This window comes from Pseudorasbora parva, chromosome 21 (assembly GCF_024679245.1).
Source record: "Pseudorasbora parva isolate DD20220531a chromosome 21, ASM2467924v1, whole genome shotgun sequence".
NCBI classification, from domain to species: domain Eukaryota; kingdom Metazoa; phylum Chordata; class Actinopteri; order Cypriniformes; family Gobionidae; genus Pseudorasbora; species Pseudorasbora parva.
The window spans coordinates 30,246,020-30,272,548 of NC_090192.1; the positions used below are offsets into that span (position 1 = coordinate 30,246,020).

The 26,529-nt window shown below is 39.0% G+C and overlaps 1 protein-coding gene across 3 annotated transcripts in view; it reads left to right on the forward strand.

Moving 5' to 3' along the window:
• The window catches only part of rbfox3a (RNA binding fox-1 homolog 3a), a 526,601-nt gene that overhangs the window by 247,481 nt on the left and 252,591 nt on the right, over window positions 1–26,529 (forward strand). For all 3 annotated transcript variants that reach the window (XM_067430370.1, XM_067430367.1, XM_067430369.1), the window contains exon 4: window positions 14,225–14,302. In XM_067430370.1, coding sequence (XP_067286471.1) covers window positions 14,281–14,302 — 22 coding nt within the window. In that variant the 5' untranslated portion in view covers window positions 14,225–14,280. The remainder of the gene's footprint in view (window positions 1–14,224; window positions 14,303–26,529) is intronic.

The window sequence follows — 26,529 nt, forward strand, 5'->3', positions numbered from 1 at the left end:
TTTTAATGGCTCGTCAGAAAATGGTGAAATATGACTAGAGGCTAACGGATCCAAAAATACCCATAAATCGCCGACCAGGGAGCTGCTGGTAGGGTCTACAGGGGGTAATCTATAACTCTGACAGGTTGGATAAAGGAAGAACAATTAAAATAATGAGAGGGCTGATTAATCTTTACATTAAATATTAAAAGCTCCTGGGGGGTGGTCATCCTACATGTGAGCAGTGATAAATGTCTGATGTATGACTGTGTGTGTGTGAATGTGTGAGGGGGGATCATGTTTAGAACAGCTCCATCTGCACTGTTAGCATACTGTTGATTTTTGCACACCTGTAAAACACTGAACTTTATTGTGTGAATCAGTTTATCCGACTTAAAATACACACAAAGCGTGCAGATAATGTGTTGTTTCGTGTCTGAGTGAATACTTAAGGGGCAATACCGAGGTGCGGACCCTCCAGCAGCTGTGGCGAGTGAGAGGGGCTCAGGCCTGTCATCTGCAACAGCAAACACTGATTCTAAATAGACGGAGAACAGAAATGCTTTAATAAAGCCAAGGCAGAACACCCACCTCCCAGACTACACCACCCGTCTCTCACTAACCCGTGAAATCGAGTTCACCTCTGAGGATGGATGTGCGCCTCGTGCATCTTTCTCGTTCATCCGACACACACACATTACGCGCTGAATTACATACTCAGTTCTCACGGGAACTTCCCTTTCATTTGTCTAGTCAGAAGCACACAAATATGTGACAGGCTCCTCTGGCTTATTTAGTTTTACTTCATTCATCTCTTATTTACCCTCACGTAGGCTTCCTTTGCAAGAATTATCTACTGTACAAATGGTGCTCTATGTACAGTACATTGTGTTGTATGATTACACCACACCTTTCTCATATAGAAACGGCTGTAATGGCTGCCATAACATCAACTTTTACATTATGTGGTCCCCACGATTGGCTTGGTACAAATCAGTCAGGTCAACAAAGGTTGCAAAGACTGCTGGTGAGTTCACCACATCAAACATTCAGCTTCATTGCACACAAACATGAACAAAGCCATTTCAGTTCTAGTTATTTGTTATTTGTTGCACATTTAACACCAGTATGAATTAACTTACAATGGCACAAACATCACAAATTTCAGCATGCAAGCACCAATTCAGATTGAACTTTATGACATTATAGTTTGCGTAAGGACATCATTCAATCAGGTGCTGACATAGGAATTGTAAAAGATATGAATTTTTAAAATTTATTTTTAAAAAAAGGAAAAGACTACATGCATAGAAAACATGCTTTCAAAATTATTGCATTTCCTCTTTTGTACTAAAACAAAAACAAAAAAAATATGAACAATAGACATTTAAACATTTCTAAAAATGACAAAACAGAAAGACTAAAACTGTAACAAAAAATAATTTCTGTAATGACATTTCTGTAATGAAAACTATTTCAAATTATTAATAAAAACGAAAATAACCCTGATTCCAGTTTTTTTTTCTTCAAAAAAGTAATTGTAATTGATAATAATTTTAAATGTTCAAATTATTTAATTTGATATTATGTATTGTTTGACATTGTTACTGCTTCAAAGGAACTGTATGCAACAAATGTATTTCAGTTAATCCTAAAATGGCCCTGATATGTCACTAGACATTGAGAAATCATGTTAATTTTAAACACTTATATCACTGACAACAGTAGTCCGGCCAGGATATTGTCATTTTAAAGTTGTTGTTGCAGCCCTCAACTGATGTTGATGTTGACATGTGTTTTGGCCTGAAGCTCCACCCTCCACCTATCGACCAATCACGAAGTCAGTAGTGTTTGGGGATCCGGGTTGCCAGATCTGCTCTAGTTACCACAGCTGCAGCTACAAACGTTCCTGCTGGATGCTGCAGCCTATCGGGCAACCTCGAGTCAGGGGGAGAGGGAGAGGGAGGCACCGCTCTGTAGTGATTTAAAAATGATTGCAGTACCAGTTTTGGCCACAATCTTACATACACTTCCTTTAACTCCTTCCCTGCCAAACTCAGAATTTTCTGTGTTTTCACTGTTAGAAGCTAGGGAGCGCTATTCTGCATGTCCTGAATGAGTACAGAATCTCCTGATCAAAGCACAGGCGAAGGAGACGCAAAAAAAACCTCAAGCAATCGTATGCAAGCAGATGCATGTTAAAGAACGTGATCAACAATACAGAACATATAAATCAAAACAATCTAATGTTACTGAATGAAATGTCAACCCAGGATGAGCTATAGAACTGTGCAAGCATTAGGGTTGTTGATGGACTCGATCCACTTCATCTATGTTTTGATCGTCACTCTGAATCTGAACACTTACCCATATTCAAGTGTTGATAAAACAAGGAATGCATAAACCTTTTTTTTAAAGCAGAGGGTCTATAAAAAACAAAGGCTGGCAACTTTTTTTTATAAAATGGTGGTGGGGAAATATTTAAAAACATGACATTAATCACAGTTTATTTTCTTTTATTGACAGCCATAGTTAGAAATCTCACATAAAAATAAAAAATAAAGAATTCTAAATATTTTCCCCACATGCCTTTATACATAAAAATTAATGCGTTTATATTTTAGAAAGAGTATTGAGTATTGAAACTAAAAAGGGCCTGGTGTTTGGGGGTTTCTATGACAAAGCACACAAAAATAGAAATACAGATGAGTTTAGAGCTTTACACAACCACTAAAATCAGTCTAGAGGACTGTGAAGAGCTTTTGGTGGCACCAACATTTAGGAATGACACTTTCACTAATGAAAGGAAAGTCACCAAGTCAAGTTCGGGAAGACAACAAACATTTGCTACGTCACTATAATTACGGCCTTTCCGTATTATGATATACTGTGGGATACCAATGAAAACAGGATGACAGTCTTACTACCTCAAACGATGGCTCGATTTCCACTTTAACAACTCACTAAATCCACACAGCTTCGGAATAATTATCATAAAACCCAGTTTTCATCTGCCTCTATAAAGCTAGCACAGGTTGTTTTCCTAATTCTGAAGAAAGCCATCGATGGTAAACCAACAGCGTTTCATGATCAGAGGCGCATCCCGCCTGACGTCTCGCTCTCCTTGCTTAAAATGATAAATTTTAACAACATGCTTTACACCCTTGTTACTTTTTATTGTATATTTATGTTTTAGTAAATCAACTCAAACTGGAAATAAACCAAGCTGTTGTTGGTAATTATTCACTTGTTGTTGATTTTGTTTTGGTCCTTTATTTTCACCCTTTTACGGCGGGTCGTATTTCATTTAAATTTCCATCTCTCCCCCCACTTTCAGTCAATGGGGTGCTTTGCCTGTTTTAATATTCAATGCCCCTCATGTTCAATTTGCATCAGACGTCCTAGTATTCCATTTCCCAGAATCCTCTCTGTCCAACATAAATTGGTTGCATGTTGCAGTGGAATGACAACACTGGGGTCTTAATGGAGATGTCGATTAGCTGTATATTCAATCTTTTTACCCAACAAATGCAATATCAAAATCGAGCAAACCCACAGCGAAGCCACGGTTATGAAGGAGGGTGGTGACACACCGCAGCAAATCCAGTTTCATGTTCATTTTAGGAAGGTCAATTTGAATATTTTGGCTTGCCGGAATGAAGAAGATTTCAATCTCATCGGCTAGTCAGTTATGTCTACGTGTTTCATACCGCTCATTTCTCTTCTTCCAAGACCTCTTTGTCATTCGCTGCATGTGTCCGGTGTAGTTTTAGCAGTGCATTGTATTATTTATTTGCTGGCTTGGCTAAAGGCAGAGTCGTCGGATTGGCCTGGCATTTGGGAATCCTCATTAACATTTGCAACATGTGGTTCAGTAGGGCTGCTGGTGAGAGTGCAGTTCGCTACGTGCTCTTAAATATCTCAGCTGCTCTGCAGGGATAAAGCTGGTATTTACTGCACACCTACAGCTGTATGAGATATTTTAATTACACGTGCCCCTGTCACACAGCAATTCCAGTAAATTACTGTAAAATTTGCAATTTTTTTACAGTAAATAGTACGCAGCGTTAGACGTGGTGTAACTGTTAGATGTTCATCTAGTTGGTGCATGCTTGCAAAAAAAAACAAAAAACTTTCAAAGCAGAACTTACCGTAAAAAGTTTGGACAGAATTTTATGATTCGCCCAAATCAAACTTTGTGTATCAGGGTGTTCTGACCTTGTGTGTTCTTGTACAGGTGTTGTGTCGAATGTCGATTCTCTGCCAAATTATTGGAATAATTACCGGAATAATTACCCTTAGTATAGACTTAATATATAGGAAGAGCGTGTACTCCGATTACTTGTGAATAGGAGAAAGTGCAACGCCCGCCCGGTGTGCCTATTAAGCCCCAACTTCTAAATAAAAGAGCCAATCGTTGATTAGTAAAGTCATCGTGTCATTGCAGCTGCTGTTAGAAGCTGTGGTTGCTATAGGAACAGGCAGTGTTCTGAGACATGCATTTAGGATTGCGCATGCACATTAGCTTTGTACCAGCTGAAAAATATTTTTTTTGTCATGATTCGAGCATTTAGAAACAAAATGTATGTATAAAATAAAATGTTGTTGTCAGAATTAATTGATTTCAAATATGAAATGTTATTGTAAGCTTGGCAAACAGTTTTGGAGAATTTGATGTTTCCCCATTCAAAGAGATAGGAGCTGCATGCCCAAGAGGCATTTCAAAGATGGCCGCCGAGTGAAAGGACTTTTCTTTAAAGGGACTTTGAAATGTCTGCTCACACATATCTTAAAGGTAATTTAAAGTGGGTCAAAGGGAAAAAGATGTAAATGGATAGTTCACATTAAACTGAAAATTCTCTCATTATTTACTAAACCCTGTAAAGCCTGACTTATGAAATAATAGTCAGAAAAGGGTTTTGAAATGGACATGTTTTATTGAACCTTTAGGATGTATACATCTGAAATTTGCCTTATAACCTTAACCTTACGTCAATCCAATCCAGTATGATCATCTTTCTTCTGCTAAACACAAATGAAACATTTTGAATAGTGTGTGATTGCTCTTGATCATGCTTTGACAAAGAATTAGAGCTTTTAAGCTTCAAGACCACCATGCAAAATATCATAAAACTGTTTAATATGACTCATACACTATTCTTAGCTTTTATTCACTAACATCAACTTGACAAGATTTCCATGGGATGTTCATGAGAGAAATAATGATGTCTGATTTGTGAATTAACAATTCTTTTGAATGGGTTGACCCTGATTGATTCTGATGGATTATAATGACATTTCTTCCTTTTTCTTTGCAAAGTGCATAAGTCATATGGGCTGTTTTTATGATGCTTAGTGATTTTGTAAGCTTGCAGGCATTTTGTAAGCCAGTAGAGTTTTCTTTTTGTTTTACACAGAAGAAATAGAGTCATCCAGGTTTGGAACAACATGAGGGTGAGTAAATGATGACAGGATTTTCGTTTTCAGATGAACTAATCCTTTAGCAAATGCCCAAACTACAACAAACAGTCTGACAGCAATCTCAAGCGCATGCAAAAGCAAACATACAAGGCACATAAATTCCCAGCCCAGCGATATGAGGTGAAACTCCATACGGAACAGGAACATTAGCTCTCACAGCTTTCATATATTGACCCAGTATGAAAATCAAATTACAGCAGGCTGTTCAAGGCTTAATATTTATGTCCAGACTCTCTATTCGGGCTCCCTGTAGGAAGAGTTGATGAGCTCCAGCTTGTCTGTAATTGAGAAGTGTTTCCAGGTCAGTGTGTGTGCCACTGTGCTCTGGTGTGTGTGAAAGGGGATATTTACTCTGTGAATGGGGGATGAATGGAGTTACAACTCTATTTACCAAAGCCTGTAAAAGCTGCTCAACTAATCTGCTTCACAAAGCCAAGCAGAATCCTAAAGGATTCAGGCACAGCATTACAAAGTTAAATCGTTCTTTTATACCGTGCCACTGCCCTGGCCATTTTTCATTCTTTCTCTCCCCCTTACAACCTGTTCTCTTCCTATGCTGAAAAGATGTAGAAGTATATCCCACCATCCAGTGGTGTTATTCTTCACATTTATCCTTCGCTTGTTCTGTAATGCACTAATGAGTAGTGTAACTGATTGAAAGCATTATTTTGTCTTCTGATCTTTTAAACATGTATTGCTAAATCAATTCTTCCTTAGTTTCTGACACGGAGTTGCCTCATAGAACATAAAGCTCTTTTGGCTAAAGAACTTTTATTTCTCTGTCTTGTGCTGTATTTCATGTTATTTTAGTTATTTATTTTCACCGTCTGCTATGTAGAGTGATTTGTTCTCTGCCCAAACAGCATTTTAATTCAGCGTTTTGCTCTTACTTGCTTTTTAATCAAGTTTTGTGTCAATGACGTCATTTGCTGTTTCAAATATTCTAACCAAAGAAATCTATAATATATGGAGATATCTATCCATTAGTTTTCCCATTTATCTTGATGGCACTTGCTTGGCAGGCGCATGAAAACTTGGAAGGACACAGTTTGAAATCTGCCATTTTTCCTCATGAACCATGCTAACCAGTAAACCCTTGACCCCATTTATTCTTCCAATAGCATGTGGTCACTGGAAAAAAACTTGTACTACATTACTACAATATATATTATTTTGTGTACGCCACATAACACGTGTGTTTGTTCATTCAGTAGTACGGGCAAACATAGGTTTGTTCACTCAATAGTATTGTGTGGCAAAAATGAATGTGATGTAGAAGATAATGTAGAAATAAGCGGCGAGGAGAAATCCTAATGCAGGTGGTCACAGGAGATGCATTTGAAACGTGTGATAATACCATTGCAGGTGTAACAGTCATGCCACTTGTGATCTCAATACCGGGTGGAAACAGGATTTCTCTCTCGTTTGCTTGATTTCTGGGATATTGTATATAATTTGTGGGTTTTAGGGAGCCACTATCATTATGCGGAAGACTCCCAAGAACTTCCAAGGGAGGTGCAATGTCTGGCGTGGCACATGACTCTTTTCAACCGATATTTTCAAAATACTGGTTCGGTCAGTTCTGATAAATCATTCGACCGAGTTGTTCAAAAACACAGGCTGTGTCCGAAACCGTAAATTAATTAATGCGAGAAAATTTAATGGAAAAAACAGACAACGGCAATGGGGAGCTCAATGGGACCGGCAACAAAATCCCACCGCCCAGATGTAGCAACGAGGCTCCTTATATCCACACTTAATAATAATATGTTTTATGTTTCTCATGTTTTCACTTGTATGGTCCACACTCCGCAGGTGTAGGAAATCTGCTCATAATAAGACATAGACACAAGTAAGAAACATTTCTGACCCCTAGAGGGCAGGCAAAATAATTACAAAAGGAAAGATTAACCGGTGAGGCTACATGTAAGGGATAATGTACACCCAGCTGTTGTTATCGCAGAATAAACCCCGACAGAGGGATCAGGACCCCGACGCTGGGTGTACATTTTCCTGCTTATTACACGGCTACTAGTCTCAAATAAATTAGACACAAAGTATTGTCTTGAGATTAAATATTTTATTAGCTCTTACGCAAAGCTTCCACGAAGAAAAACAGTTTCAAACTGCTTTAAGCCTTTATCGATTGCTGCTAAATGTTGAAAATGAATGCTGAAAGGGTTAGTTCACCCAAAAATGAAACCAAATCTATGATTACTCACCCTCAAGTCATTATAGGTGTATATGACATTCTTCTTTCAGACAAATGCAATCTGAGTTATATTTAAAAAGTCCAGGCTAACGTTAATCCCAGCAGTAGTTGTAGCTGTTTTTGAAGTCCATAAAAAATGCAGCTGTCTGTCAAATAACGTGCTCCACGCGGCTCCGATGGGTTAATAGAGCCTTCCGATTCAAATCGATGCGTTTGTGTAAGAAAAATATCCATATTTAAAGCTTTATAAAGGAACCCCGCCTTGAAGTCTTCCATTGTAGCCATGGCTGTTTAAGTATTTAACAGCCACAAGATGGCGCCAGCGTTAAGCATAGAAGTAGTACCGGTCAAGATAACTCGTAGTACCCGGATGAGTGGTTGTTATCTGGAAATAACATACCGCTGGAATGCGCGATTGACCAAGTATCAAGTATTTCACAGAGCCGTGTAATAAGCACATGTAACATCTGTCATGGAAGCTATGTATAAACCTTAATTAATCAATTTATCAATCAATGAAACAGGAATTTATGCCTGTATGATATTACGCTGTTGCCACATTGGACCAGTGGTTTGGAAAATGTATGGATGATTTTGCTGCGGGCTGCTAGCCTAGAAATCTAGACGCACGCTAGCGGCAGCAAACTGGTGTTGGCTTGCATTGTTCCCTGGAGTAAATGTTTAGCGGGAGGGAGTTACGTTTGGTTTAAAGTGAAGGATCCAGCATGTTGTAGTTGTCTAAAGGCTTCGAAGAACTAAATATGGAGAGAATGCCATGACAGACAAAAAAAAAAAAAAAAAAACTCTGTGTTTGTAGTTAACATTTTAAACTCAATGACCATGAACAGTAGCCTAGAAATCTAGACGCACCCTAGCAACAGCAAATCTAATCTGCCGCGAGTGTCATCTACACTTAACACACTTCTGAGCTGTAAAAGCCAAACTCTGGTCAGGCCAATCACATTGTGTATAGAGTCGGTGGGCGGGCTTAACATAATGAGGGCCGAGTTGCGCTTGTGTGCTACTATTAAACACAGAAGCTGGCAAATGACGGTCTTTCGAATTAGCTTTGACCGCGACTCTGGAAGACTTGGAGTTAAGCTTTTCTCTGAGAAAAGAAGAACGGCACTGAAGTCATTCTTAAGAAGGGAAGATGTGTTCTGAGTTTTGCCGACCGGATACGGCGAAAGTTTAATCTGTCAACTAGCTCTGCTTCACCTTCGTTGCTCTGGTTGGTTGTAGAGCTATCCAATTGCGTGCAAGCCGTGCAGAGGGAGCTTGAAAGACAGCCGTTTATCCCTCCCCTCAGATTGAGCCATGTCAATGGTGAACATCTTGATGTGGGTCTGGCTTGTCAGGCTACCGGGCGCCATCTTTTGGTCAGACTTTGGAATTGTGACTCTCACGGTGCATTATGGGTATTCTCTAGCTGCTGAGTGCAACAACTTTTATACTCATTGATGCGGTGCATTGCATCCACTGTAGTTTCGGGCACCACTACAAATGGCTGTCTTCAAATAGTGCTATATTTAAGGGAATGGGGCTGATTTCGGATTCCAGCCATGGATTCATTCAGGAACAGTTAAAGCCGCGGCTAACACTAAACTTTGAGCATACAACATTTCTATGGGCACTACAGCGGTCATGATTTGATGTCTCAGGCGCTTTTATAAACATAAATTCGCTTTTATAAACATAAATTCAACAAAACAATAAATCCATAAAGCAAAAATATACAATTTACTCCACATTTCTATTTCAGCTAAGAGCCGTGGCTTATCGATCTTCACACATTACACGCATGAGCTTGCGTTTCCTGTCTCCCACATGTGTATGAATGTAAGTCAATGGAATGAAAATTGTAGGTTGACAAACCCTAACAATTCTTTACGAATGAGTCCCTGAATAATTTACTTAACCAACTCATTCATGATTCGTTTTGGAACTAAACGTCTTTCTGTTCCGTCTTTCTATCTCGACACAGCAGTAGATTCTTTTACTTAGTTTGTAACTATTTTCGCTGTCAGGGATAAAAAATTTTTTTTAAAGTAACTGTCTAAAATGTTAGGTGTACAATATTGTCGTGCTCGTTAAACCGTTGTAGGAATAGCGATATATCACACTCGCATGGCTGATTCAACTGTCACAGCCGCTTGTTATATTACTTAGATCACCCTTGAAATAATGTTTGATATATCACAATCATACTTAAATGACAGTATGTAATACATAAATGTACATGACATGGCATAACACCTGTCAGACTCCTTGTTTTCATCTGCTTACATGCAGTAGAGCCTTCATAGTTGAGATATAACATTTGTTATTGCTGTTGTTCTCATCATACAGGAGCCGACGGTTTATTTATTGCCGTGTACGAAACTAAATAGCTGGGCAAATAGACTTTAGTGAGATGCTATTTTCTTTTTGCTTGCGACATCAATGTAGTCCAAGTGATGGTTGTTTTATTGTTTTTTTCCATGACAGTCTTCAGTTCTGTGTTATTTATGCCTTTTTACCGTCCAAATAATTAATCAGCTCCGACACAACAGGAAAAGAAACAGCTTTTAATTACTTATGATGAAATAACAAATTATGTTGGCCTTGTTCCCAAAAATACTGGAGCCAGTGTATGGTAATTCATTACAGAGAGAGAGAGAGAGAGAGAGAGAGAGAGAGAGAGAGAGAGAGAGAGAGAGAGAGAGAGAGAGAGAGAGAGAGAGAGAGAGAGAGAGAGAGAGATAGTGGGAGAGAGAGAGATAGTGGGAGAGAGTGGGAGGGAGACAGCGAGCCGTGAGATATGAGCTCTGTTTTGGAAGGAATCAATACACATGCTTTGTTCATGTGTGTGTGTTGGTGTCTGTTTTATTGCATGAGATCCTTAGCAATCCATCAATACCTGCTCAAAAGATTGACTGTCAGGCTGCAATGGACTTTGATGCACTTACATATCAACAAACACTAATGCTTTACACACCAGTTTTACATACTTCTAAATTAACTACATTTATCATCCTCCATCCTTCATTTTAATTACTTGTATCAGTCCCACTTCAAACACAATTTTTTGAGAACATTTGTTGAAATTGGAGTAAATGAAAGAGGAAAGTAGAAAGTAGACAGCCTTCTGCCTACACAGGGAGCTGTCTTCCAAGGCAGGGGTTTTCAAACTTTTTTTCTGGTTTTTACATCCAAAATTAAGTAGGCTCTAGCCAATTTATTAAGTTTGGAAACAATATTTTATATTTATAATGTCACACAATTTATCTAACAGTTTAAATGTTGTTGTTTTTTTCTTTCTTTTTGTCATATGCCTAAATAAAAATAGATAGATTTTAGGAAGGGAGTCCTTCATAAAAGTTATATTTGGGGGGTTCTTGGCATCATAAAGTTTGAAAACCCCTGTTCTTATCATATCCTAACCGTCATTGAATAATTATTTGGTATGCTCTGCTCCTTCACACAAATGACTTATAATAATATAACTTGATGTTAGTATTTTGCTAAGCTATTAGCATGATAGTTTAATACAGTGCAGCAGTTGGGTTCTAGAAATTTTTTTGTTTTTCCAAATATGTATTTCCAGAACTCAAATATCTGGTAATTATATCTACTGTAAGTGAGTAACTTTTTAATTAGTCTCACCATTAACGGCATCATTTTGTTAATACAATCAAGTTAGTATGTGCCACCACAGTCATTTAAACATACAAAGTAATACAAAGTGAAAATAGCATGGCAATTTTGGGGTTATGGAAGCAACAGTTACCATGGTGAATATACACTACTATCATGAACTGCAATGAAACATGGAAACTTCCCCTGAATAGGTTGAACATAATACTTGCATGCAAATCCTTCCCAATAGCACACGACTTACCATTTATCTGATATATTGGTACTTTACTTTTATCTCATGATTTCCTAGTTGATAACGTAACTACAACGTCACATGCTCATAGTTTCTATTGCGTGGTTTCTCAGGCCACCTTTACTTAAACTGCATCTGAAAGTTCAAAATTAAATCTTGCATCAGAAAAACATTTAGAATTATGTTTTTTGTTATGTTGTTTCACACTTTTCACACTTCTCCACGACCCACTCAGAACCCACCAGTTGAGAAACACTGCTATATATGATCTTCATCAACATCAAACACTAGTTTTATATTTCTCCATCGCTTTAAATTTGAATTGCATACATTTTTCCCCTATTGAGTTTGTGGCATTGCGTGTTGTGATTGCCCTATAAAGTGCTTTCTTAGTTGCAAGTGAGGTATCTCATAAAGTTTCCTTAAACCATTTGAAACAGTCTTGACCTTAAAATGCCGCATCCTCAGGCAGCTTTTTAGGTTTTGGAATAGTGCATTTGTGTACATACACGTTGGGTTTGGTGGATGGACATAAATATGCTCAGGGTTTAGTTGACATGCAGAGACCTCTGTTTTTCATTGCCACCCTGTGAGCCTGTTTTCAGGCAAGCGAAGCGAAATTCCTCTGAAATGAATTCTCACCGAGTTGGTAGTGACCTGGATTTCCCAGAAGACTTCCTGCATCTCCGTGTTTCAGTTCTACTCTTGACCACAGAGGGGAACACTCGGAATGAAATTAGACACTTCCCCGCAGAGAACTACTGCCTCTCTCATATATACAGACACAGAGAGAGAATGGACTTTGGGAGAAGGGAAAAAAGAAGGTTAGATGTCACTTTGAAAGGAATAGTTTTTCCAAAAATTAAATGAAACCTTACGTCTTTTCAAACCTGTATAACTTACTTTATTCACTGCAAAAGGAGAAACTCTAAGAACTGTTTTCTTTTGCATGCAATTACAATAAATGCCGTCCTTCAAAAACAATGCAAAAGCTTCATAAAATTGGCCATATACCTTTTTCCGCTAGTCTTCTGAAGTCATATAATAGCTTTCTGTGAGAAACAGGCCAAAATGTAGCTTTTCTTGGCTTACTCATGAGATGAGGAGAGATTTATTCATCCATTTGAATTGTGAAAGAATCATTCTTTGAGTCAGATCGTTTCAAATTAATCATTTGATTTGGTTCACAAAAACTTTTTTTTTTCACAAATCAGTTGACAAAGACAGCTCAGCTATCTGGGAAATTATACGAATTACGTGATTAACAAAAAGTTAGACGTACAGCTTTACCACTTTTTTGGTGCTTTGAAAAAAAAATCTTTTTTTAATCTTTCCCGCCTTCATTATAACGGCACATTTCTTAGAGTTTATTCTTTAAGTTTCACTCGTAGTTAGTCAAATGGCTCGGAGCAAATGGCATAATTTAACTTATGGGTGGAATGTCCCTTTAAGAAAAAGAATAAATGGTGATGAGAAACAGAGTCAAGCAGAGGTAACAGAAAAAAATGGGAATGATGCAGACTTGTGAGTGAGTTGATAAAGAATTATGTGCAGGAAGGACAGAAAGACATTTAGTTCCAGCATGGCAGAGTGCTGTTTTTCAAAAAACACATTAGCTGTATATTTCAGATTAATGCTAACAATTAAATGACACATAGGAACAACACTTTTATCAAGCCCCATGGATATGGACGGGGCACTATGCATATTTAATCGGAATAGCCTGCAATAGAGGCCATTACGGCCGTGTAATTACGGTAATGCTCTAACAGGGTCTTTTGTTCCGAGTGCTGCATTCACTCTCATGGGGTCCAGTGTTAGTTGGGTTGTATATATTTCTGTCCAAAGAAAAGTTGCAGCATTATCATCTTTTCCTGTTTCTTTTTTCTTCTTCTTCTTCCTCCCTCTCGCTCTCCGGGTGAAGCGATTTCTTACTCACCAGAATGCTTCACTAAATAAGAATGTGATTTGAAGCCACCTGCTATCACGTACACACCGCCAAACCTGCCTTAGTTCAGTCGATTTTAAATTAACAGTGACATCAGGCCCATTTTCTCACCGGGTCAGACCAGCAGGATGATTATTGTTCTTATCCAACTATCAGACTGAGTTGTTTCCAATTGGAAAGGGTTAACAACAGGATGTGAGGGGGTTTGCTGTTAATATATGCCTTGTGTGTTTGCAGATTCCATGTGTATGTTTCAAAAGAGTGCATTTTCTGCTTTATTTATCCATATGTGAAGAAGCGCTCAAGCTGATGTGTGTGCTCCAAATGTTACGGCAGATCCACTTCAGCACCAGCGTAGCATGAAGCGCGGTTGCAGTACATGCAGAGGATTTGGTGGTTCTGGTGGGGCTCTGAGCTTATCTGGACCCTGCAGGTCCCCTGACTGCTCCTCAATCCCCTCACAAATTATCATAACAAGGGCATGCAAAATGAAAAAAACAAAAACAATTAAAGTCCAAACATATTCACAAAAACAAGGAATTTCAGAGCAATCTGTAATGTAAATTGGGAGCTCATCCTCTTTGTAATGGTAGATGGGCTTTGTACTTAATTCAAAGGACATTTAAAATACCACGTTTTGAAGAATTAAATGTTTTTGTTGTTTGTGTGTAATTTTTTGTGGTTTACATTCTTAAAGTCTTGCTCAAAATGTGTCTCTTCCTCTCTCCCGCAGGAATCAGACACCTCTGTGGTTGCAGTGAGACCCCACCAGCTCAGCCACAGCTGTACATGGAGACCCCCAGCTGGGCAGGTGAGTGTTTTTGTGGAGTAGGTGAAGTGTGTGTGAGTGGTTGGGTGTGTGTGTGTGTGTGCGCACGTGCTTGTTTTTGTGAAATATCAGGACACAAATGTGTATAATGACATGGGTATGAAATGGGTATTACAGAAGAGGGTGACTTATGAGGACATTACCCATGTCCCCACTTTTCAAAAATGCTTATGAATCAAACAGGATGAGTTTTTTTGAAAATGTAAAAATGCAGAATGTTTCCTGTGATGGATAGGTTTAGGGGTAGGCCGGGGCAGTGTAGGGGGATAGAAAATACAGTTTGTAAAGTATAAAAAACATTGCACCTATCAAATGTCCCCACAATTCACAAAAACAAACGCGTGTGTGTGCGCGTGCGTGCGTGCTTGTGTGCTCGCTTGTGTGCGCATGTGTGTGTGTGTGTGTCAGACATGAGCCATCAGCTTTTTGAGCTAAGTTCTTCACCAAACTTTTTATTGTTAGAATGTCGGTAGTATATGTAAATGGACGTTTAAGCCGTGTGTCCACAGCGCTTTATTACTCTTTATTTTTCCAGTTGTTTTCAATGGGAGTGCCACGTTTTTAGAACGCCATGAATGTAATGAGATCCTGAGCGTCTTTTTAATGCTCAAACACTGAGCTCTTATAGGGTTTTTTTACTGGTCACAGAGAGCTGAAGAATGTTCAACTTTGAGTAAAACAAAGCGCTCATCACTGGCACTTTTTACCCAGCCGTCTAATCACAGTTTAGGAGGGGCGGGACAAATACAACACTGACCAACTGCCACATTCTGCTTGTATAATGTCAACAGATGACAACAAGAAGCATAATAACGTGTTTAAAACAAGAGCCAGAGCAAATACTTTACATTGTATTGACAATTAATATATCTCACAACAAGGCATTTTCAGCTGACTAAAACGCTTTGGTGGACACGCAGCCTTACTCATTCTCCATGTGACATGGACAGAGAAATTCACTTGTATTTGTCATCAAAAGTCTACTGGATGATGCAAAAGGCTAGCCTGACAAGCCAGACCCACATCAAGAAGTTTGGTCTGGAAACTCACCATTGACAGGGCTCAATCCAAAGGGCCGGGATAAACGGTTGTCTTTCAAACTCCCTCTGCACGCGATAGGATTACAACCAACCAGAGCAACCAGAGCAACGAAGGTGAAACGGAGCTCGTTGATAGATTAAACTTTCACTGTATCCGGTCGGCTAAACTCAGAACACATCTTCCCTTTTTAAGAATGACTTCAGTGCCGTTCTTTGTTCTTTTCTCAGAGAAAAGCTTAACTCCAAGTCTTCCAGAGCCGTGGTCAAAGCTGATTCGAAACAATGTGATTGGCCCGACCAGAGTTTGGCTTTTACAGCTCAGAAGTGTGTTGAGTGTTGCTAGATGACACTCGCAGCAGATTAGATTTGCTGTTGCTAGGGTGCGTCTAGATTTCTAGGCTACTGTTCATGGTCATTGAGTTTAAAATGTAAACTACAAACAGAGGTTTTTTTTTATTATTGTCTGTCATGGCATTCTCTCCATATTTAGTTCTTCGAAGCCTTTAGACACCTACAACATGCTGGATCCTTCACCAAACGTAACTCCCTCCCGCTAAACATTTACTCCAGGAAACAATGCAAGTTAACACCAGTTGACTATGAGTTACAACAGTTATATGAGTTATAACTAAAAGTATTTCCTACTAAAGCAAGGTGGTCTTTGACTCTGGCAAGCGTAATGGAGTGGCCATGGATGACAACGTGCCAAGTGCATTATGGATGTTTTGCTATTTGGCGAAAGGAAAGAAAACAGTAATTTTTTGTTTTCTCTAGTCAGGCAGCACCGATATTTTGATTTATTTAATCGCCTTTCTACTGTATAGGCAGACAACAATAGGCAGATTTACTCACTGTTATGTATTTCCAAACTCCTAGAACAAAATGTCAAAGCTTCCTCTTTTCCTACCCCTAGGGCATCAAACGAGCCTGATTGCCACTGGTGACCCATCAAAATATAGGTGCATGATCATCCGGGTTTTGAGTTATGTGGTTTCAAGAGTGAATGGCGCTGTAAGCAAAGGTTGGATTGAAATTGAAATTGAATCTGACTCTTCAATTCATTGGTGGTGGATTTCATATTTTTTTCACAATTTACATCTACAGGCTTTTTCTCTCGCTCCTATATCATCCTTATCCGCTGTACGTCTCAATGTCATCGTTGTTTTCAGTCTGTCTGGGGTGTTTCCTCCGTGGATCAGTTACATTACTAGAAACCTGGTTCAGACAGAGATTAGGTCTCAATCATTAATATTTGCATAGTATTTCCATACATGTGTGCAGACATTCAACATTTTCCATTACATTCAATTAAATATGAAGTTTGTATTATATTGTATTAAATATATATATGTGTGTGTGTGTGTGTGTGTGTGTGTGTGTGTGTGTGTGTGTGTGTGTGTGTGTGTGTGTGTGTGTGTGTGTGTGTGTGTGTGTGTGTGGCATGTTTTTGTGAAATATCAGGACACAAATGTGTATGACAGGTATTACGAGGAGAGGGTGCAGTATGAGGACATTACCAATGTCCCCACTTTTCAAAAGGCTTATAAATCAGGATGAGTATTTTTTTATTTTTTTTATTTTTTTTGAGAAAGTAAAAATGCTGAATGTTTCCTGTGAAGGTTTAGGGGCAGGGGCAGTGTAAGGGGATAGAAAATACGGTTTGTACAGTATAAAAACCATTACGCCTTTGGAAAGTCCCCATATGTCACAAAAACAACTGTGTGTGTGTGTCACAAAAACAATTGTGTGTGTGTGTGTGTGTGTGTGTGTGTGTGTGTGTGTGTGTGTGTGTGTGTGTGTGTGTGTGTGTGTGTGTGTGTGTGTGTGTGTGTGTGTGTGTGTGTGTGTGTGTGTGTGTGTGTGTGTGTGTGTGTGTGTGTGTGTGTGTGTGTGTGTGTGTGTGTTTATATTGTCTATAAAGAAATATTTTGGACTAAGGACATGAGTTGCATTTTTTTGATGGTGTAAGGTGTGATGCAGTGTACAGTGGCAGTGTGTGAGTGCTTGCATGTGTGTTTGAGTGGAGGTGATTTTGAGTTAACCAGGTTATTGCATGACACTGTAATGATAACAGTTGTTTGAGTTATTGTGGTTGTTTAATTTAGTTGTGTGTTTTGTTCTTTCTGTTGCTGCTGTAACATTTCACCTCTGGGGATATATAGATATAATTATGAATGCTTATGTGGTTTTTCTAAATACCCTCAGTTGTTTATGAAATTCTAAATTTAGAAAGGGTGAACATACTCATAGATCATGATTTCTGCTTGCAAATGTATACAAGTTTTACCCACAAATATGATTGTATGTTCAGTGAATTAGACCCACTTTTGTTATCTAATGCACGAAAACAGAAACGTCCCGATCTTACCTTTTTTCTCCTGGTAGTGCAAAGCTGCCTTATAAGACCAACATGACTGATTCCGTTACATTGCTGTGGTGTGTGGGTGTGGGTGTGGGTGTGGGTGTGGGTGTGTGTGTGTGTGTGTGTGTGTGTGTGTGTGTGTGTGTGTGTGTGTGTGTGTGTGTGTGTGTGTGTGTGTGTGTGTGTGTCGTTCACAGCAGTGGTTCACAACTGCAGGAATAAAACAATGCTAAATACAAAACAAAAAAAAAACTGCAAGTAACCGCATCATTTTTAATTGTTAGGATAGCAAAATGAAACGGCTTATAAACTTTTAAAAGTGAGCAGACGATTCCCATATCCAGTTGTTGACATCAAACTCTACGGTGTCATCTGTCCCTGTTGAATCTTGCCAAATTAGACAGATGCCAGTGAGGACAGGTTGCATGGCATACCGTTAGCCTTGATAGTGCACGATGCAAGATAAAAGAAATAACAAAAAATACAAAAAGCTTATTTTATATTGTAATATATTTTATATTATATATTAGTGCAGTGTTGGGTGACCAATTGATATCCAAATTAAAATATGGGTCCTGAACCAAACTAGTTGCGAATTGCTGTTTCAGAGCTGTAAATGAGCTTGTGTCTTTAAAAGTGGAGTGGAAAGGAGAGGGCCGGAGCGAGGGAGTGAGAGAGGAGTGGTTTAAGTAGTGCTGACGACAGGCCTTTGATTCTGAGCATGCCCATTAGAGGGAGCCATAAATCCTGGGCTCTCTGGACTGCCTGTGTCAGCAGTCCATGGAATGAATTGATATTAAACGCGACAAAAAGCCTCTTTAATTCTGCCTCCACCAGCCTCTCTCTCTCTCTCTCTCTCTCTCTCTCTCTCTCTCTCTCTCTCTCTCTCTCTCTCTCTCTCTCTCTCTCTCTCTCTCTCTCTCTCTCTCTCTCTTCCCTCCGTTTCTTCTCTCTGCCTCCCCCTGTTCTGGACGGTAATTGAAAAGAGGGAGGAGAAAAAAAAAGCCCTGTGAAGCCAAGCCTGTCATCATAAAAACATCTGCAATTACATCCGCTCTATTCATTATTTATGAAAGTCATTAATTAAATATTACTCACAAATAGCAATAGCATTTTCCCCCTTTTTTCCCCCCATGTTGTCTTCGCGATGGGCGCATTTTCTGCCAAAACATCACAATGCCGTCTGCAGTAAACATTTATGTTTAGACATTACGAACGATTATGAGGATTATGTTAGCGCATTTGCGCCGTGGCCAATCCCAGTGGTAGACTCAGAGTGGCCTTTAGTTTCTGACAGAGGCGGAAATCTACTTCTAACACGTCGGGGTTGTCACCGCACACCTCAGTGCTGAAATAATGGAGATAACTTGATTCACTTTCAGGCAAATGGGATATTCTAAAATGGCCCCACTTTCTCATTTTTATCGGCCTGTCTAAAAATGTCCCGTAATGAGAAGAGGAAGTGCTGTCACAGGATGACATCACCCCCACACATGATGTGCTAAAACTGTAAGCGGTGGGATTTCAGGTGCCAAATTGATAAGTTAGACCTGTTATTCCCAAAATTGTAAAGATGAGGAACGATACATCAAACGAGGAGCTCCGTGGCGTGACGCTCTTTTAAAACGAGCCGGATGACATTCTAAGTAGGGAGCCGGGCCGCTCTGAGAGCACCGACCAGCGCCAGGTACAGCTGTTGTAACTCTTTCACTTAGCAGGGCCCCTACGTGGAGGCTCTCAGCCAGTACGAGGGGCCGCGCTCACGACACGAACGTGATGGATTGAGTCGGGGAAAGCCATCATCTGGTCGTGCACGCGCGTGCTGAGCGAGGTGGGCCTCGCGTGATTAATGATATTTGCCTGGAGTCATCGAAAGCTGGATTTAAGTATTTCGGATTTAAAGTAACATTCGTCTCTATTGTTCACAGCGAGAGAGGCATTAGTCAAATTCAGCCACGTCTCGGCAGACGACGACGCTCCAACCCCTGGAGCACGCTGTGTAACAGTGCGCTTGTCTCACTCTCGCGTCGACAAATTATTCATGCAATTTTCGCCCGTTTTGTCTGATTATCTACAAATCTCTCTCACAACTGAGTTTATCATCCTGCCAAAATCATTTATTTCTCAGTAGTATTTCCGCTGAGTAAATGTTTGATGAATTGCTGTCATTACGCCTGTTTTTAAAGTGCAAATATATTCTGCCAAATATAGGACTTTGTTTATCATGGTAATTTTGCAAAAAAGCAATATACTTTTTTCCATGTTAAATAAGACCTCAAAACATAATATCTGCTGGATCAGATAAAATGATTTTCAGTAACCAGCGAAACTTACATTGTTTAAGCATGCAGCTATCAAGTCATTTACAATAAACTACCTTTTTAAAGTCAAATAACAAAGCCTCAAGGCCAAGTTGTAAGCCCCCCCACACCCACCCATCCCAATCCCCATATTTTGAGTTCCGCGTTGACGTTCCCAAGGTGAAGGGCCATTGATGCCATTAACAGAATGGACTGAGAGAGGGAAAAATCCCTTGTGACAACTGAGTAATGAGATGAAATGATAGACCTGGCTTCGGGTCTGGCACTGGTATTTTGTAACTGTAAACGTCCTGAACTCAGCACTAAACTGACCATCTGATCCAAGACTAACAAAGATCCTCAAGGTCAAATACTCACTCCTCCCTCTAAAATAGTGTTTCTTAAAGTGCTTAGCAAAGCATCATTTGTGCAATGCGTTTCCTTCGGCTCAAATAAATCACTCTGTGTAGATGGTCAAATACAAACGTCCTACTTCTGTGACACGACCGGACACCTTTTTCCGAGCACTGAGCCTGATATCAACCCTCTCTGGTCAAATACTTTCAAAAAGCAAAGGGGTGAAAGAGCAGAGATTGCACCTGACTGCCTCGCCACTCTGTTTCTGTACGTCTGCAGCTTCCACGGATCTGTCAATGGAAATCAAATTGCCGGGAAAGCGTTCAATCCTAACTCGGTTACCTTGGTGGATAGTGGCATCCACTGTATCCACTGCTGCCTGTTTAAGCTGTTTGTTTTAGGCCTAAATCACGGCAGATGGGGTGTGTGCGAGTGCACCATGAGGAAAATATACATTTGGAATTACTCACAGCCAAAGGAAAGTCTTACTGGGGACTTCAAAGAACAGAATATTATAATTCATGCTGTAAAATATTGAGAACCAGGACAAATATGCAAAAGAGTGCTTACTCAGTATCTGCCCTTTTTACACACAACTTATATAGCTTGCAGTGTTATTGTGCAACAGGCTTTAAAGAAACAGTTCACCCAAATATGTAAAGTTTTGTGGGTATTAAATCTGCCTCATGCCATTCAAAACCTGCATGGTTCTCTTTCTTTTGTCAAGCACAAAAACAGATATTTTAAAGAATGTCTTATGGATGGTGGCCAAAGCTGTCAATTTCCACACAAAAACCCCACAAAAAAACACATCATAATGTGACATAATGTGATGTATTGCAAGTCATATGCTAGCTTTGAGTGAGGAACAAGCACAAATACATTTTTTTACTGGATATTTTGCTTGACATTCTTTTTGTTTGACATGTGTATATATATATATATATATATATATATATATATATATATATATATATATATATATATATATATATATATATATATATATATATATATATATATATATATATGCATGTAAAAAGTTTACATTTTTTGTTTTAAAGTTTTTAATTTTATTGATCTACATGACTTTTCTAGCTTTAGAAATACTTAAAATAAAATAAAATTGTGATATCTCATAAACGTGTTTTTAAACCCTCAATATTTTAATTATTTGCGGGTATTTTGTTGATTTCAGGTGCTTATTTTTTGCCACAAGCCCTAGATCATTTCTGATCCTAGTCCTAATTTTCACTGTATGCAAAAGATCACCATTGACATTCTGCTATAAATATCTCTGCAGAGAGAGCGAGAGGTCTCATACACGAAAAAATCATACAGGTTTGGAAAGACATGAGGGTGAGTAAGTGAATTGTAATTTTTTGGATGAACTCTCCTTTTAATGTAGTACCCTCCATCTTCATTCAATGTGAGTAGTGATGTTTTATATACCCTGCCGTGGCTTCCTATTGTGAACGCCATTGAGGGCAATATCGGCAACACTTTGGTTATAAAGGGGCTTTTCTCTCACACACACCCCCTTACCAGTGCTCTTCAGATGAGGGCTTTCTAATCGTAATTACACCCAAGACTGTTTGGCTTGTATCAGCTTTCATCAGGAGCCCCTCTGGCCAAATCACAGGACTCCAATCAGAATCGCAATGACACGCCTGTAATTAGAAAGTTTTGATGTTTTAAAATGCTTCTTGGACAGGATTGGGGGTTCTTTGAAGCATGGAGACATGACATTGATTATCGAAAGATGTCTCTCTGTCAGTTGCTGCAAGAAGGCGCAAACAGGAAGTTAATCTTAGCTAGCGTCGTATCCTCTGTCATACAGACGAGAAATGATTGCGATGTGGTTGACATGCTGTGATACGCATCATACGTTATAATCTGTGATCATTTGACTTGCAGGATAATTCAGTATTAAAGGAACTGTTCACCCAACAAAATGAAAGTTCTATCATTATTTACTCAACATTATGTTTTCTTCTGTGGAGCTCAAAAGCTAAATTTTTGAGGAATATGCTTGATTTTATATATATTTTCAGTACAGTAGAAGTGAATGGTGATCGCGGCAATCAGGCTCCAAAAAAACACAAAAACATTTGATGCTATATTCCAAGTTTTCTCAGGCTTTGTCTGATGTTAGTTCACCCAACAAAAAAATCTCTAATTAACTCATTCACATTCTCAGGTCTTGAGGACATAAATGGAGATCTTTTTGTTAAAATTGAAAAGCTTTCTGTCCCACCATTGACAGATACGCAACTATCACGTTGACGCTCAAAAAGTTAATTAAGTGATCGTAAAATGAATCCATGTTAATTGGTTTGGTCCACATTTGCTGAAGACTCGATTGCTTTATATGATGAACAGATTGAATTTAGGCTTTTATTCACATATAAACATTGATCAGTGAACATAAACAGAAGCTCAACTGAACCTGCTTGACGTGTGAGAACAAACCTCATTGGTTCTTGTGGAAGCTCAAACGTGCTGCATAACATGAGAATGAACCTCATTGGTTCTCCCACGTCAAGGGAACATGCTTGAGCTTTAGTTTGCCCCAATTGAAACTTGAGTCGATAAATGTTTATGTGAATAAAAGCCTAAATACAATCTGTTCATTTTATAAACGATTGTCTTTTCTTAAAATTTTAAGTTATCTTTATAAACCTTTTGAAGCATCAAAGTGGTAGTTGCATAGTTGTCAATGGAAGGACAGAAAACACTCGGAATTCATTAAGAGGATCTTAATTTGTGTTCTGATGATGAACGAAAGTCTTATGAGTTTGAAACGACATGAAGGTGAGTAGTTATTGATTGTCCCTTTAAGGCCTGATCACTTTCTATTAGAAGAGGAAAGTCCATGCTATAACTAAAAAAATGACAATACAGAGCAACCATATTGTCTGAATCACTCATGATTGATGAACAATAAAAACATTGACAGCCAATAAGAATCCAGAGCGAAGTAGCAGAAGCCAAACTGCACGCTTACAATAAATGTTATTGTCTGTTGGTGTGAATGCTTGCTTATATACCGTAGTTACCATTATAGTTATCTATCTTTAGAGTTATTGGTGTGAGTGGGTTATTTTATAGTTATTTATAGTTCACTAATAATCTAGTGATAAATATCTGAATTGTGAATGATTTGCTCGTTTGAGTCGTTTGATTCAATCAATTAAACCACTGATTTTAAGATCTGGTCGCAGCCATTAACATTTTTATATTCCACAGAAGAAATATATATATGATGTAACTGTAACATGATGAATGATGATAGAATTCTCATTTGTGGGTCAACTATTCATCTAAACAAGGTTCATTATTATTCAGTAAGTACGTATCCCATATATGTAAAGTCTAAATAAAGTAAATCTTACTGGCAAAGTTCCTTGTAAATCATTATATTTGCAGAGATGTGCTGGGCTTAAACAATTTCTCCTTTCCCAACCTGCCACGGTAATATGATTAGTCAAAGCTATGTTTCTCCTTGTGGTTAATGTTCTTTTCGCTCTTAGAGATGTTTCTCCACTAGTTCCTCATCAAAAATTAACGGAGAAAAAAAAAAATGTAATGATAATCGCGCAGTGTTGCATTATTAAGCCTGCAGTGCCTGAGTGTTTGGAGAGGGGTGAGGGTGAGGGTACTCATCACGCTGATTTGAGGCCTCTCAAAGGACGCACGGGTGTTGTTTATGAGGATAATGAGCCTTTCATCTCACCCAATACAGCGTACAATGGGCTCATTACAATTAAAATGGCTGAAAAGCAGACCTAGTGGTAGCAGGGAATGAGCATGATGAGAATTCAGTGGGAACGTTTGGAGGAATGGTGTATTAACCGGCCAGGAAGTCATTCTTAACCCTAGTGGCAGCTGAATTATGTTCCATTACTGAATTGGACCTAATGCCTTTGCTGCCAAACATATTGCTCTTGATGCCCACTTCAGGCAAAGCGCTGGTAATGTCCACGCTATTGCAAAATATCTCCTGAAACGGCTTGTTTTTCTCCTTCCTGTTGAAATTTGCTTCTGTGACAAAGTTCGAATGGATTTTTGGCCTGATGAACACAATCTTTCAACATTAATACTTGCATAAAGTGTAACACGTCCTCTAATAGAAGACCCTCAACCTCTGATGAGCTACTAGGATCATCAGAACGACCCATTCGTGGCTTTGTATGCATCACTGTCTTCAGGCTATAAAAGAATAATGCAGTTATTGATTTGAGCATTTCAGCTCATATGTTTCCACCTCGCCCAGCTCTGCTGCCCAGATTAATTTTTGAATCTTCGATTCATGGGCATATCATATAATGAATAGAGGTGATTCATGTCATTGCTTTTAAATGCTTAAATTGATATGGTTCCCCTCTGATTGATAGTGTAACACTGGCGCACAGTCTGCGTCAGCAGTTATGTCTTACAGAAATACGTATTGATCATGTTTGATGTGCCATTTATTTTTATTTTTTTACTTGGTATTGCTTTCGTTTGATAGCATTATGGCTGATTTGCATAAATCTGTCCCTTAGCATTAATTCATTACATTGTTGCAAATCCATTTTTGGTTATAAGCTTTGTTTAAAGATCTCTGCCGTAATGCGCTTTGCATTAATCCAACTTTTACTGTCAAATGTTGCACATAGTTGCCTGAAATTATACGACTGGTAGCTTTAAGAGTGTAAGAGTCCCAGAGGGAGAATTACGGGGCACTTTTACACACCCAGTTCCACCTACTTGGTCCAGGAGAGATGAGGAGCAGCCGCTCTGTAATCTGTTGTTCATTTTCCCTTCATTTTTCTCCAGAATGACATCTACTGTCCAGCAGGTGGTACCAAACATTTATCTATCCTCTCTCCCACGCTATCCAGCCTTCAGAAGATTTAGACACCCCAAACAATAGGCTCTCCAGAGACGCCTTTAGTCTGCAACACATAAGTAAACACGCCGCACTGATCCAGATGAAAGGAAAAGACAAACCGAGGTGTTTTAGACACAAAAGTTTCAGTGCAGCTGGACAAGTTTACAGTTTTTTCCTCCGCTGAGTTGCTGACATTTTCAAATCTCTTTCTCTCTACTTTGTCTACGAGTCGACATTCCCTGAGTGTCATGCATCGTTTCAATCAAACACTGTAAAATGTTGGGGCTGGTCGTTAATCCTCCTCTCACCCGTTTAATGGCTGCAGAAAAAAAATGGAGTCGTAAAATTCCCTCTTTTTTTTCTCTTATAGAAGGCTGAAAGTGGGGAGAGGGACCCTGGTAGTGGGGTGTGGGGTGGTATTTGCTTCCAGTATAATTTTCAGTGCCCGTATGGCATGAAGTAACCCATGTGAATCATTTTGAGGTTCTCTGATTGGTGAAAGGAGTGTAAGGTAGAGCGAAAAGTGACAGAGACCTTTCCAAAAAGCGTGCAGTAGTCTTTTTGGTTAAAGATCTAGGCTGGAAATGGAATCTGTTTTTAAAGCTAGTTTTTAAAGTTTTTATTTTCTGAACTGCAAAAAAATACAGTATTTAAAGGTTTCCTGACGTGGCCATAATATTCAATTGATTAGACAAAAAGCTAACCATATGAACACCTGATCAATTTCTCATTAATGCACTTATCTAATCAACCAATCACATGGCAGTTGCTTCAATGCATTTAGGGGTGTGGTCCTTGTCAAGACAATCTCCTGAACTCCAAACTGAATGTCAGAATGGGAAAGAAAGGTGATTTAAGCAATTTTGAGCGTGGCATGGTTATTGGTGCCAGACGTGCCGGTCTGAGTATTTCACAATCTGCTCAGTTACTGGGATTTTCACGCACAACCATTTCTAGGGTTTACAAAGAATGGTATGAAAAGGGAAAAACATCCAGTATGCGGCAGTCCTGTGGGCGAAAATGCCTTGTTTATGCTAGAGGAGAATGGGCTGACTGATTCAAGCTGATAGAAGAGCAACTTTGACTGAAATAACCACTCGTTACAACCGAGGTATGCAGCAAAGCATTTGTGAAGCCACAACACGCACAATCTTGAGGCGGATCAACAGTACAACAGCAGAAGACCCCACTGGGTACCACTCATCTCCACTACAAATAGGAAAAATAGGCTACATTTTGCACAAGCTCACCAAAATTGGACAGTTGAAAACTGG